Below are 14,149 nucleotides of genomic sequence, written 5' to 3'. Positions count from 1 at the left end.
TAAAGGCCAGGTGAATTAATAAACTAATTGGGATGAATATTTGAGAAGGTTTGCAAGCCCTAGAATTTGAATAATGCATATAAGCATATAAAAGAACGGAGTACTTTAAGTGGTTCTAAACATATGGAAACAAAATTTTTCACCTGTTAAAATGCATATAATTTTAAAACTGCATATAACATAAAGAAGAATACAGATTAAAGAATAACTAAGGAAAGAAAGTCAGTACAATGTATAATATAAATGAAAATTACTAAAATTAGTATCACTGTTAATAGCATAGTATATAATGTATACTTATCAAAGGTGACTAACAGGACCAAAGAAGATATGGCTTGAAGTCCGACTTATGGACAAACTGTGTGTATTTCTTATTTGTATACTAGTTCTTGATATCTTTGTGTGACCTATTCATTATACATCTCTTTACACTAAGTAATCCACTTCTGGGACAAATGGAAGGCTGTGGTCTTTTAGCTTTTATGTACTGCTGACAGACATCTTTAGAAAAATTCCCAGGACAATAGAAAACCATTGACATGCTTTTGATGTCCAGTGAGACTTTCAAGTCTGATATTTGCTCTGTACTCTAGAAAAGGCATTAAAATATTTTAAATAGGTCTAGCAAAAGGGATTGAAAGCATAAGGTTGTATTTAAAATAAAGTCTATTTCTTAGATTGCTTTTGATTATCTAGGCAGAAATTTTATTTCAGTGTTGCTCAATAATAATAAGTATTTGTGCGTATGGTGAATATTTGGTCCATAATATTTTTGGGAAGAAAATATTCATGTTATACATCCTACTAGGATTTTAGAGCCATCCAAACTCTTGCCTATTCCACTGTTAGGTGGACTTTGGGGAAAACTGTTAAGACCCACCTCTTGTGTAATCTCAGTATTATTCTCTTAATACCTTCAAATCCTTGTTTTGTCTTCATATGCAAATGTCCTCGGTCGTGTTTATGTAAATCATTGGCACACACCGTTCTTCACTCTGACTTACTTAAGGCAGTGCGTAGGTATCTAATTAGAATGATTTACCCATGGTCATTTCAGTTAATTGCTGAATACTCTTAATGTTAAGCAAACGTGGAAAAGATTTTAGATGTCTAAAAAAGATTCTATTTCCAAAAAATGATTTTTCTCTATCACTAACTTCTTATGACAAATATATAAAACAACTTTGAGATGGCAAGATAAAGATACATTACCCCTGTGACATCCATAACCTTGATGGCTGCCAGCTGGCCCGTTTTGACATGACGACCCTGTAAAAAAATTTTTTAAACAATTCAGTTCTGATAAGCAATATTAGCATTAGGCTTCAACTGTAATGAACAATTATATGGATCAGTGTTACAGAGTGCCAATGGGGAAGACAGACAGACAAATAGACATACAGAGAAATCTTAAATGCTTTGTAGATCAACCTCTATTTAATGTTTATTTTGTAACACATGTCCATCGCTTTGTCTTTTGAGTTTGTTAGCTTTTGTCAAGTTTAATAAAAGAGAAAATGTCAAATAATGAGGTTCTACCTCCTCTCCAAGGTGTTAGGGGTTTGAGATGGAGGAGGGGTGTACATGGAATATCTGGGTGGAGCAGACGCAAGCAGCTAGTTTCCCTGATTATTAAAATCTCTTGATTATTAAAATCTCTTGTATTGTGACAGTCTCAAATGGATCTGACTCTGCTGGAGTTCACTTGAGACTGCTAATTTATCTTCATCTTAAAAGGGGACCTAAAGGAAAATAGAGAGCAATCAATCTGAATTTGTGATCAAAGAGACACTATTGAGCCCAAGGAACTGCTTCCCCAGAGTGGGTATCTCTGGGCTTTTTAACTACAGGAAGCATCAAGCACTTGGAGAGAACAGGGTGTGGAGAGCAGGATATCCTCAAAGAGAAGCTTTATCTGTATAAGAAACATAAAGTCTATATCTGACTCTCAGACAGGAGCAAAGATGGTCAGTCTCATTATTTCTATGCATTCTTTATGTGGCTTTTAAAATACATTTTACCTGCCACAGCTATCAGGCAGTATAATATACCTTCCAAGGCAAATCCCTTTCACCTGAGGCAAATCCCTTTCACCTTCTAGGTCTCAATTTCCTCATCTGAAAAATGGAAATAATGACAGTACCTAACTCATAGCATTGCAAGGAGGATTAAATGAGACAGTAATTGCTAAGCCGCTTGACGGTGCCTGGCACAGAATAGCTGTGAGAAGATGCTGGCTGTAGTTGTTTATGGCCCTGTCTTTAAGTGCTGTCTTCTCGTTTAAGTTACACGTTTCACGGAGGAAAGTGCGTGCCTCATCACTGTAGCCCTAGTGCCTGGAGTAGCGGGTGCCCAGCCCATAGACGGGGTGGCATGTTTCTGGATGAGCAGCAGCAGTTAGCGAGGGCACGTCCGGCCTGAAGCTGGAGCAGACAGGCTTGGTGCTGCCTGTCACTTTTCTTCTCATACATCCCAGCGCTGTGTATGTGTCTACCCGATTCTAACAGTGCTTTCTTCACCTTTCAACCGCCATTCTGCTTCCTATCTTTCCTCCTCATTCAGGAAAAAGCACAAGTAAGAAGACTTTATTACTTTTTTTTTTTTAAGAAGACTTTAAATCAGTAATCTAATATGGTCGCAGACGTACTTCAATTTTCAATAAGCTGAGGGAGGGGGTTGGAGTTACCACTCTAAGAGTCCTGGGCCAGAATTCCAGGGGCCTGCTTCTGCCCATGACCAGCTGGTTCATCAGAAGCATATTATAATTATCCATCTGGGCCCTGGTTTCTCCATCTGCAAACTGCACTCTGTGGTTGGAGATGGTGGGGGGAAAGGTATCATTCTTAACACCCCAAGGAAATTCAGGAAAATTAGTTGGAAATTTAGTTTTCACAGTGACTGAGTGGAGGAGAATAGTACTGTGCTATTTACAGCCCAGGGGCCAGCAATACTGACTTCCTGCAGAGCTGGAGGGCAATCTCATACAAAGGAGAAGTAGCAACAGTGCCCTCTGTTGATAAACACTGAATGACCTCCACGGTTTTCCTGGTCCCAGTAAGTCTATGATGCTGTAACAGTGACCTTAACAAAGATCAGCTGCTTCTCTTCGGGAATAGAAAGTCTTTAAAGTAAGGGTCATTAAACAATGACTGTTTCTCTAATATAGCACCAAAGAAGGGTAGGAGCACTGCAGACAGAGGGTCTGGCTGATCACACGGCTGAAATTTCACCCTGAAATTCTTTTAATGGTGCCATGCAGCCAGGGAAAGGGAATGTTTGGGTATGTCTTGTGGGGACCTCTAAGAAGTGACCCCTGCTTGGCTCACCACTGGTGGGCTCCCACCTGCTCTTACTTTGTGGTCCTTAACAAAAACTCGCAGCAGTGGCCACAAGACTGGAAAAGGTCAGTTTCATTCCAACCCCAAAGAAAGGCAATGCCAAAGAATGCTCAAACTACCGCACAATTGCACTCTCACACACTAGCAAAGTAATGCTCAAAATTCTCCAAGCCAGGCTTCAACAGTACATGAACTGTGAACTTCAGATGTTCAAGCTGGATTTTAAAAAGGCAGAGGAACCAGAGATCAAATTGCCAACATCCGCTGGATCATCAAGAAAGCAAGAGAGTTCCAGAAAAACATCTATTTCTGCTTTATTGACTATGCCAAAGACTGTGTGGATCATAACAAACTGTGGAAAATTCTTCAAGAGATGGGACTACCAGACCACCTGACTTGCCTCCTGAGAAATCTGCATGCAGGTCAGGAAGCAACAGTTAGAACTGGACATGGAACAACAGACTGGTTTCAAATTGGAAAAGGAGTATTTCAAGGCTGTATATTGTCACCCTGCTTATTTAACTTCTATGCAGAGTACATTATAAGAAATGCCAGGCTGGATGAAGCTCAAGCTGGAATCAAGATAGCTGGGAGAAATATCAATAATCTCAGATATGCAGATGACACCACCCTTATGGCAGAAAGCAAAGAAAAACTAGAGTCTCTTGATGAAAGTGAAAGAGGAGAGTGAAAAAGTGGGCTTAAAGCTCAACATTCAGAAAACTAAGATCATGATATCTGGTCCCATTACTTTATGGCAAATAGATGGGGAAACAGTGGAAACAGTGAGAGACTTTATTTTGGGAGGCTCCAAAATCACTGAAGATGGTGACTGCAGCCATGAAATTAAAAGACGCCTGCTCTTTGGAAGAAAAGCTATGACCAACCTAGACAGCATATTAAAAAGCAGAGATATTACTTTACCAACGAAGGTCCGTCTAGTGAAAGCTACGGTTTTTCCAGCAGTCATATATAGATGTGAGAGTTGGACTATAAAAAAAGCTGAGCGCTGAAGAATTGATGCTCTTGAACTGTGGTGTTGGAGAAGACTCTTGAGAGTCCCTTGGACTGCAGGGAGATCCAACTGGTCCATCCTAAAGGAAATCAGTCCTGAATATTCATTGGAAGGACTGATGCTGAAGCTGAAGCTCCAGTACTTTGGCCACCTGATGTGAAGAACCTACTCATTTGAAAAGACCCTGATGCTGGGAAAGATTGAAGGTGGGAGGAGAAGGGAACAACAGAGGATGAGATGGTTTGATGGCATCACTGACACGATGGACATGAGTTTGAGTAGGCTCTGGGAATTGGTGATGGACAGGGAAGCCTGGCGTGCTGCAGTCCACCGGGTCACAAAGACACTGAGCGAACTGACTGACTGATAGTCTAACACTAGAAAAGAAAACTTGCTTCTCCTCCATTTAAAATCTCTGTTTCAAGTTAAAATAACTGTTCTCGATGAGTCTGAAAGACGACCAAATAATACACCTTGGGGATGGCAGTTGGGTTTAAATGAGATCCTAGAGGTGGAAAAATTAGCAGTCTCAGTTCAGTGCCAGCAAGGGTCCATGCTCTGGAACAGGAAGGCGGCTGAGCTGTCAACCTTTGATGAGGGGGCCACCAAGAAGGCTGCCCAGCACGAGTTGCCTTTTACATCACTGGGGAATGCCAAACTAAATTAGGACCCAGATGAAGGCAGGCTCTGAGGGGATGGCTAGGAATCAGCTGACCTATAAGATCACTAGACACCTGAGGCACATCAGCGTTAAGACAGCATTCAAAGAGGCGACTTCATAAAGTCACAAATAAATTGAATAGGAAAAGCCCTCAAGGGGCCTAATCTAATCCTTCTTTTAGAGATCAGGCCAAAATCTCACAACTAATGAAGACCTAAACCCAGCATGCTTCTTCATCTGTTCCACTTCTGCTTTCCAGCTCCTGAATGGGAAATTTTATCACTAAAATTTAAACATAATTTTTTAAACCAACCTTTTCATATTTTATTTAATTTGAATTAAACATGAGCCATTTGTCCCTGTTTCACGTAGGATTCAATTTTTTTTTTGAGAGCAGGGAAACAGAGAGGATGTTATTATTACAAAAATATGTGAAGTGAAAATTCAATACTACTAATTTTAACTTATTCCCAATTACAAGAGAAATTAAAAATATAGACTCTATTTAATTTGGATCTAAAGTACATATTCAGCCAAGGAGTAAAAATTAAATTTTTGGGGAAAAGAATCTTTAAAGGAGACAAAGAGTTAAAATTTTTTATCCATGAAAATTAGGGGGAAATATCCCATTAAATTGCAATTGCTGAGTCATTTCTTAATGAAAGATGAAGTAACAGTGTTTTTTCTACTGACATAACCAACAATAACAAAAATAACAGACTAAATGTGGAAAAACAAAATTGGTATTCCACTAGGACCCAAAGCCTCAATCATGTCCTGAAACATAAAAAGCCCTCCGAAAGACAGGAGGAAAGAAAAAGAACATCAAGCCAAGTCAGGGAGAGCAGAGGCCGTGGGGTCACTCAGCTGGCATGAACCTGCGTCCCCCCAGAACAGAGTTTCTCTGCCGAGTTTATGATTAACCTCTCTATCCAAAACTTTATTCCCTTTCTAGTTCCACACCTGTTCCCCTTGAAATTGACAAGTATCCTAGAAAAGGGAGGACTGGAACTGAGCAGGACCCTGTGGGGCCCTCCTGGGTACAAAGCCCCTTTGTGTCTCCCTTATCTGGTTTGTGGGAAAAGACTTTAGTCTCCTTAGGCCTTCCCTGAGTTTCAAAGAGCAGAGTCAAGAAGTTAATGATTCAGACTAGAGTCACTTGGCATCCAGTTCCCTCCCAAAGGGGTACAGATAACAATCGGATGTGTATCTTTGAATTATTCTGCAGAAACTAAGATACCCACCCAGGTAGAGGATTGTGACTACATGCTGACCACAAGCATGCAGACCCCAGACTGGGAGGAACCAGAAGGTTGAGTTCCAGAAACACCACCCTGTTACCTCACCATAAACCCATCAGAAGAAGGTCCATGAGCTGATCAAGGATCCTTATGACCCTCTCCCCTAATACTGTCTTTAAGAACACTTGCTTGAATGCCATTAGGGAGTTTGGGTTTTTTGAGCATGAACCACCCATTCAACTTGCTTGGTCCCTGCAAGAAATAAAATTTCTCTGGAGAGAAATCTGCTCCAGACTCTCGGCATTTAGGCTTGTTTGGCCTCATTGTGCATCAGGCACGTGAACTTGGACTGGACAATAGGTGGGAGCACGCCATGCAGGCGCTTAGACAGACTTACAAACCCATTCCGTTTCCCCTTCTTTTCATCCTTCTACCTCACACTTGAGGAGTACAGTACCTTCAAGGATTACAGTTCCTTCAGCTCTCTAGATCCACAGGTTCCACATTCACATATACATTCAACCCAACTCAAACAGAAAATACTTGGGAAAAAAATTCTGTAATGTTCCAAGAAGCAAAACTTGAGTTTATCTGCATCCCAGTTACTATTTACATTGTATTTGTCACTATTTAGATAGCATTCACATTGCATTAGGCATTGTAAGTAATCTAGGGATTATTTACACTATACCGGAGAATGCGCATAGGTGATATGCAAATACTGTGCTATCTCATGTAAAGGACTGGGGCATCCACAGACTGTGGGACCCAAGCAGGATCCTGTAATCAATACGCAGCCCAATCCTCATCCCATCATAGATATGGAGGGACTACGTTGCCCCTTACCTACTCCCTAAAATAAATATAAGAGGAAAACAATGGTTGTGTCCAAAACAGCCATTCAAGCCTGGTCTCTTCTATTGTTGTTATTTTCTAAGGAACAGCGTGATGGCTTAAAACTGCTGGCTTGAGGCAAGCCTGGAAGAGACGCCTTTCATTTCTAGGTCACTGAAATACATTTGTTTCTAACACAACACAGGAGAAAATCAGGGCTGAGGAAAACGCAGAAATTCTGCCCACCATCTCCATCCCTCCTTGCCCAAGGACTCACACAGGTAGAGTGCTTTTAGTTCTTTGTGCTTAGCTTAGATTTGATCTTGCCTTTATTGAGGAAGACTTCTTCAATTTCCTAATTTCAAGCAAGTGCCCTTACCTTTGTGTTTTCACAGCATCCTACACTAACCTACCAATTGTAATCCAATACTGTAATTTTCAAAATGTGCACCATAAGAACCATGAAAATAAATCAAATGAAATAGGAAAAGAACAAAACAAGGCAAAATGCAGTGCAGAGCATGTAGTAATGGTAGCTGTTGTTTCACAGATTAAATGTTACGGTTACACTGATCACCTGTCTATCAATGATATTGTAAAATACAACCCAAATTCTCCTTTCAAGACTGAAGTAGCTGACAGCTCTCAACCAAGGCCCTCTTGGAAGTGCCAGAAGCCCAACGTCATGCTCCCTCCTGGAGACAGCCAACTCCAGTGGCTGGCTGATACAGAAGTATAAAGGTTCAGGCCTTTAGTTTTCAAGTTGGGCAATTCTGTAGAGGCTGCTCAGCTCCTGACCTCTCCTTGAGATGGCTGAGGTTTGTCTTGAGACGTGCATGCGTGCTAGGTCGCTTCAGTCGTGTCCAACTCTTTGTAACCTTATGAACCTTAGCCTACCAGGCTCCTCTGTCCATGGGATTCTCCAGGTAAGAATACTGGAGTGGGCTGCCATGCCCTCCTCCAGGGCATGAGATTGCATTGCAGGTAAACTCCTTCCTCTGCACAATACTGTGCGTGCTGCTCAGTCACTCAGTGTCCAACTCTTTGTGACTCCATGGACTATAGCCTTCCAGGCTCCTCTGTCCGTGGGATTTTCCTAGCAAGAATACTAGAGTGGGTAGCCATTTCTTCCTTCAAGGGATCTTTCCGGTCCAGGGATCGAATCTGTGTCTCCTAAATCTCTAACACTGCAGGCAGAGTCTTTCAACATTTTGCACAATGCCAGTTTATTTTTGCTCCTACAGGTGTAGATCCTAAGAACACTCTCCAGTATAATTCCTACATACATGTATCTCCATCTCAGAATCTGTTCCCTGGGAAACTCCATCTAAGACAATTGGTACCAGGAATGGCCTGAGGAGACACGCTCTCAGAGGAGCTGTCAGTAACACTCCCATCACTGGTGGCAGGTGGCTCACTGATAGTCCCTGGCACACGGCAGCAGCGTTGCTGTCAACACGTTCACTAGTGGGGAACTGGAGTAGATTACAGGTGCCAGGGAACACACCAGTGAGCCCAATATTTCAGACTTCTGAGAGGTCCTTAGGAAACAGTAGTTTAAAAAAGTAGAATCAGATGGCTTTTGCAGAGAGTCACTGATGTACTAGAGAAAGACAGTGAAGACAGTGAAAACCACAGGTGATTGATCATCAACTGAAGGCAACGTGTGAAAATCATAAGGGAGGTCAGATTAAATTCCGAGGTCTGTGCAATACCTTTAACCAAGACGGGAACATCCCTTCTGAAGATGCAGAGGGCTCCAGGGATGAGGGGTTTCAAGCATCCAAGTGCATCAACTGGAATGTCTCTATTCCAAGTTTCAGAGCTCATTTCTTCTTAATCAGGCTTGAACTGATGATTCAACTTTTGTTTTACTCTAATAATTCCTGAATCTGGTCCTCAGCTGTTGATCCTGACAGCACCTCCCAAAACACTTCCTACAAGTAAATATCTGTCCTCAGAATTTGTTTCCTAGGGAACTACCTACCTACCTACTTACCTATCTGTACTCTCACTATTAATGTAACATAGTAATTTTTACTCAATCTGGGGTGAAAGATTTTAGAAAAACTCTGACCTAAAGGGTGAACAGAATAAACTAAGGACTTTATTCAAGCATTGGGAGTTATATTCCGGATAACAAGAACAGCATGTTCAAAGGTCCTGTGGTGTAGTGATTTGAGCATTCAAGTAACTGATGGCAGGCCAGTATGACTGGAGTAGACAGTATATGTCTAATGAGTACACACAGGGTCTCACAGGCCGTTTCAAGAAGTTCTACCTTCATCCTAAGACTGACGGGCAGTCACTTTAGGGTTTGAAACAAGGTTGTAGGGTCATTAAGTTTGCCTTTTGAAAAAAATTCTCTGGAGGCAGGGCAGGGAACAGGAGAAACTAGAGAAGGTGATGGAACAGTAACACAGTATTGCTTAGCAATTCGTTTACAAGATAATGGCAGCTTGGACTAGGATGGAAGTAATGGAGAAGATGAGAGGTAGAGAGAGTCCAGAGATATTCAGGAGGTCAAATCAACAAGATTTGAGAACGGATGGGATATATATTCACCCCCATGTTTTCCAGAGTGTTTGACATAGCAGGGATGCAGTAAACATTTGCGAAATAACAGACTGAATGAAGTAGTGACATCTGAGGGTTGTATTCAGGTTCTTGGGCAATACCATCCATATGACCATATCAGTTTCTTCCATTTCCCACTCCCGAGCCCTATGTCAACACACACACACACACACATTTTTATCCAGTCACAAAGTGTATAGGAGCAGATGAGGCAGGGTTGTAAGCAGGAATTACAACCATTTCACCCATAAATAAATTAGAAGATGATTTTAGTGGATGAAGTTCCTTTAAACTCTGTAGCGAGGCCAATTTACTTCCCTTCTGCAAAGATCACAGAGAAACTAGAAATTGGTTTTAGCTTTCCTTCTGAGAGTGAAGGTGAACACCGATTTTCCACTCACGATTAGGATTAAAGCATAGTTAAGATACCTATCTGAGCATCTTCAGGAATGCAACCCTTCTTTGATACGTGACTTGAGGCAAAAAGGTAGATAAGAGAAGTTTATGAAAAGACTTTGTAAATCCTTATGATCAAGGAACAAGAATGTTCACAGAATATGCTTGGCATGGTGTCTGCTCCTACAGTTTCCCCAGGTTATTGGGGCCTCTATTTATTCTTGGCCTGCACATGCCATTCATCTGAGACTTAAAAATTCCTCCTGACCACATAAGCAGAGCCCTCGTTGCTCCCAGACTGTGGCAAAGCTGAAGCAATGTAGCGATACAGGACAGTTCCCAAGCAACAGTTCTCTATCTCAACAACACGCACTGTGAATTCCTTTGCTTGGCACCTCCAAGAAGCAGAAAATGGATTGTTTTCAAGATTGTTCAGGGATGGGCCAACTGAGAATTGAGGCTTGCTCACAGAAACAGGGCAGGAAGAAAAGCCCGTGTCTCATTTTTCTTTTTAGAAACTAGCATTCCTGTCTTCATGGCTGCCAGTTTGGCTTAGTTTATAAAAATCAAAATGGATGGTTAAAGGGAAAAAAAAAACCAAATAGCTACAATTTTTAGCAGACAATAGTTAATATATGCAGATTTCGTGGCAGGAAGCCTGATGCCTGTACCCAGGAAAGGCGTGCACAGCTGAAGTGACAGCAGTGAGAAGCAGGCAGGCTGTGGGGTGATGAGAGCTCAAAAAAGGAGCAGAACCGGTCTCTTGGCCATGGCCTTAAGCCAAGAACACATTGCCCAATAACCTCCTCGCTCAACCCCTCAAATGAGCACAAAACAGAAGATCTTACTGGCTCTCATCTGATTTATGCCACAGAATTATCACAGTCTTTTGCGGCTTCTGTACATTAATTTCTGGGAGGACTAAGCCCCCTAGACGTGAAGGATCAAAGGCAGGGGATAAAACGTCTGCGTGCAGCCAGCTCCCCAGCCTCCCCAATATTCTACCGCTCCCTATTCACCATGACAGCCTTCCTTGTCCTCCAAGTCAGGGTGGTAGGTGGGGATACGTGTGGCATTTAAAAGCTCTGGTTCCTGGACACCAGTACAGAATGAAGTTTATACCCAACCTCAGTAAAGGCTTGCCAGGTGTCTCAGTGGTAAAGAACCTGCCTGCCAGCGCAGGAGATGCAAGAGACGCCGCTTTGATCCCTAGTTCGGGGAGAGCCCCTGGAGTAGGAAACAGCAACCCATTCCGATATTCTTGTCTGGAAAATTCCCTGGACGTAGGAGCCTGGCAGGATACAGTCTATGGAGTCACAGAGTCAGGTACAACTGTGCGCATGCGCTAGCATTCAGTAAAAGGAGAAGACAACCTGCTGACCAAGTCTTCCAGGAGCTAACAGCATTCAACTTAAGCAGCCTTCTGACAATTTCTGTCATGAAAATGTTCATTAATTAAATGTTCTCAATTTTTTAAAAGTCAAAGCAAAAACCCTACCTTGGCTCCCAATGGTTATTTTTGGTTTTTATTGGGGTGGCCAAGTGAGATTTCTGTACTCTATGAAATCTGAGAGTCAGGCACAGGTGTTTTAAAATACATGTGCATAGTATGGTAGAAAGGCCAGGAACCCCCTTAAGATACAAAGATGGGCTGTTCTTGATACAGTCTGTAAAAACTTAAATGTAATAAAATATATAGCTCTTAATAACATACACTAAATAATCCATGTGAACTATATGGAGGCCAATTTCTCTTTCCTCTTTAGTCTGTAATGCCATGGGCCCTTCAGTCCTCCAGGCACATGGCTACTACACGCTAGGAAACTCCTCAGGACTCTGCCTTATGTCCATTCAATTCTCTGACATTGTCAAGGACAGAATTTTGCAAAGAGTAGGTACTAAATCATGCTGGGAAACAGGAAGTTTCCAGGCCTCGTGGACCTTATACGCTGCCCCCAATCATGGTGAAAAGCAAGACTCCAGTGAGCTGGTGGGCTGCTGTCTATGGGGTCGCACAGTCGGACACAACTGAAGCGATTTAGCAGCAGCAGCAGTAGCAGCAGCAGTGACCCATCATGGCTGAATCTGTGGGGTGCCTGATAGAACTGGGGGAAATGCCTACTCAGGAGGGGCAGAAAGCTTTTTTCTTAAGAAAAAAGAGACTGTAACTATGGCTCATGGTATGGAAACTGTCAAAGACTCACCGGAAAAGACCCTGATTTTGAGAAAGATTCAGGGCAGGAGGAGAAAGGGGGCAACAGAGGGTGAGATGGTTGGATGGCATTAGACTCAATGGACATGAGTTTGAGCAAACTCAGGGAGATGGTCAAGGACAAGGAAGCCGGGTGGGCTGCAGTCCATGGGGTTACAAAGAGTCAGACAGGACTGAGTGACTGAACAACAATTAACAATAGGACCTGGAGGAAGAAGCCACACAGTCCGATGTGAATGTTTTGCTCAAGAACGTTTGTGTTTGTTCTTTCAACACCCACACTGGGTCACAGAGTAACCTGGAGACTGGAGAAGACCTTAGCATTCTGCGTTTCAGATTCTCAGTTTACCTGAGGAAGAAAGTCAGGCAGAGGAAGATGTGACCAGAGAAAATCAAGGCCCTGATGCTGCCCAGCTACAGTCCCTCCATCTCTGCCTCCCCTTTTCCTGAAAGAATACTAACCCCAGGCAGGCAGGCACGCTCTTGGTGAAGGGCAGCCTATTTTTTTAGATTTCGAATCAATAGCTCCTTTTCTAGGGACTATTTTACAGGCAACTCTTGTCTTCTGAGGACCTCAGGCAGACCCTGTGCTCACTTCATCCCACCTCCCAGCTGCAGATTAAGAAGATATATTATGTTGGCCCTCCAGGCCTTGCAAAGGTTTGTCAATTACAGCCCGAAACCGGCCCTGTGGTCAGATTTACGACCACTGGTCAGGAGTGGGTGGGACTGGCTTTGCATCATGAGGCACCACAGGCGCGGGGGCAGAGATTAATCATAAAAAGACAGCGCTGCGTTTCATTTCACCTAATTTATGGCTTTCATAGGAAGCCAGTCCACCCACAGCACCGTCTGGGTCACTTAATAACAGAATGTCTTCGGCAGCAGCCAGAGCGGGTTTCGAGGCTCAGAAAGAAGTGTGCGGAAACAGAAAGGACCGCACCCCAAGTAGAGAGAAAAACAGTGCAAAGGACCCCAGTGTTCCCAGCCATCATTCATGGGGCGGCCGGAACACACATAGGGACCCATCTGACTTTTTATCAGGGCTGCTGATGAATAAACCCTCTCCCGCAGTGTCCTCAAACCTCCAGAAGTTTTAATTAAAACAAAAAAAGTGTCAGCAAGAGAAGCACTGGAATGTAATTAGGGCCCACCAAATCTAAAGTAATATGGGAGGAAAAAAAAAAAAAGACTAGTAATGAAAGGGAAGCTTTCATGTTCTTACTGAATCCCTGCTCTGTTGCTGACACAAAAATCAATTTCAATAGGCTTTAGTTGTATCTGAGCAGGAACACAGGCGACAGATGAAATTTAGTGAGCAATTTACTGGAGTCAGAAAGATTTCCATGAAAGAGAGGCTACAGTGAGTGCTCTCAACCAAATACCCCCTCTGTAAGAACCCTGCAAGCGTATATGTGCCTGTGCATATGGATATAGATGGGGGTGGGGATTTTGAATAGTTATATACCCTTTAGCCTAAAATAAAAAAAGACACCCCCCCTTTACCTTTAAGGGGCAATTTTAGCTCCACCCCAGGTGATACCTGGCTTCCCAGGTGAATCAGTGGTAAAGAATTCATCTGCCAGTGCAGGAGACTCAGGAGAGGTGGGTTCAATCTGGGGGGAGAAGATCCCCTGGAGGAGGAAATGGCAACCCACTCCAGTATTCTTGCCTGGAGGATCCCATGAACAGAGGACCCTGGCAGGCCACAGTCCATAGGGTCTCAAGGAGTCGGACATGACTGAGCAAAGGTGATGTGAGGGGATACCTGGAGACACTTTTCGATTGTCATCACAGCTCACTGCTGCCACTGATAGCTAGTGGGTAGAGGCCAGAGATGGTACCAAACCTTCTACAACTTACAGGACACTGCCC

General features: G+C 42.9%; 1 protein-coding gene across 6 annotated transcripts in view; it reads right to left on the bottom strand.

The window, feature by feature from the left end:
- TNIK (TRAF2 and NCK interacting kinase) overlaps positions 1-14,149 on the bottom strand; it is a 396,955-nt gene that overhangs the window by 167,525 nt on the left and 215,281 nt on the right. For all 6 annotated transcript variants that reach the window (XM_013964598.2, XM_005675313.3, XM_013964609.2 and 3 more), the window contains exon 3: positions 1,213-1,269. In XM_013964598.2, the coding sequence (XP_013820052.1) occupies positions 1,213-1,269 (57 nt within the window). The remainder of the gene's footprint in view (positions 1-1,212; positions 1,270-14,149) is intronic.

Source organism: Capra hircus, chromosome 1 (assembly GCF_001704415.2).
Source record: "Capra hircus breed San Clemente chromosome 1, ASM170441v1, whole genome shotgun sequence".
In the NCBI taxonomy this organism is placed as follows: Eukaryota; Metazoa; Chordata; class Mammalia; order Artiodactyla; family Bovidae; genus Capra; species Capra hircus.
Note: the sequence above shows the minus strand (reverse complement) of the source record. Positions and strands in the feature narration are given on the sequence as shown.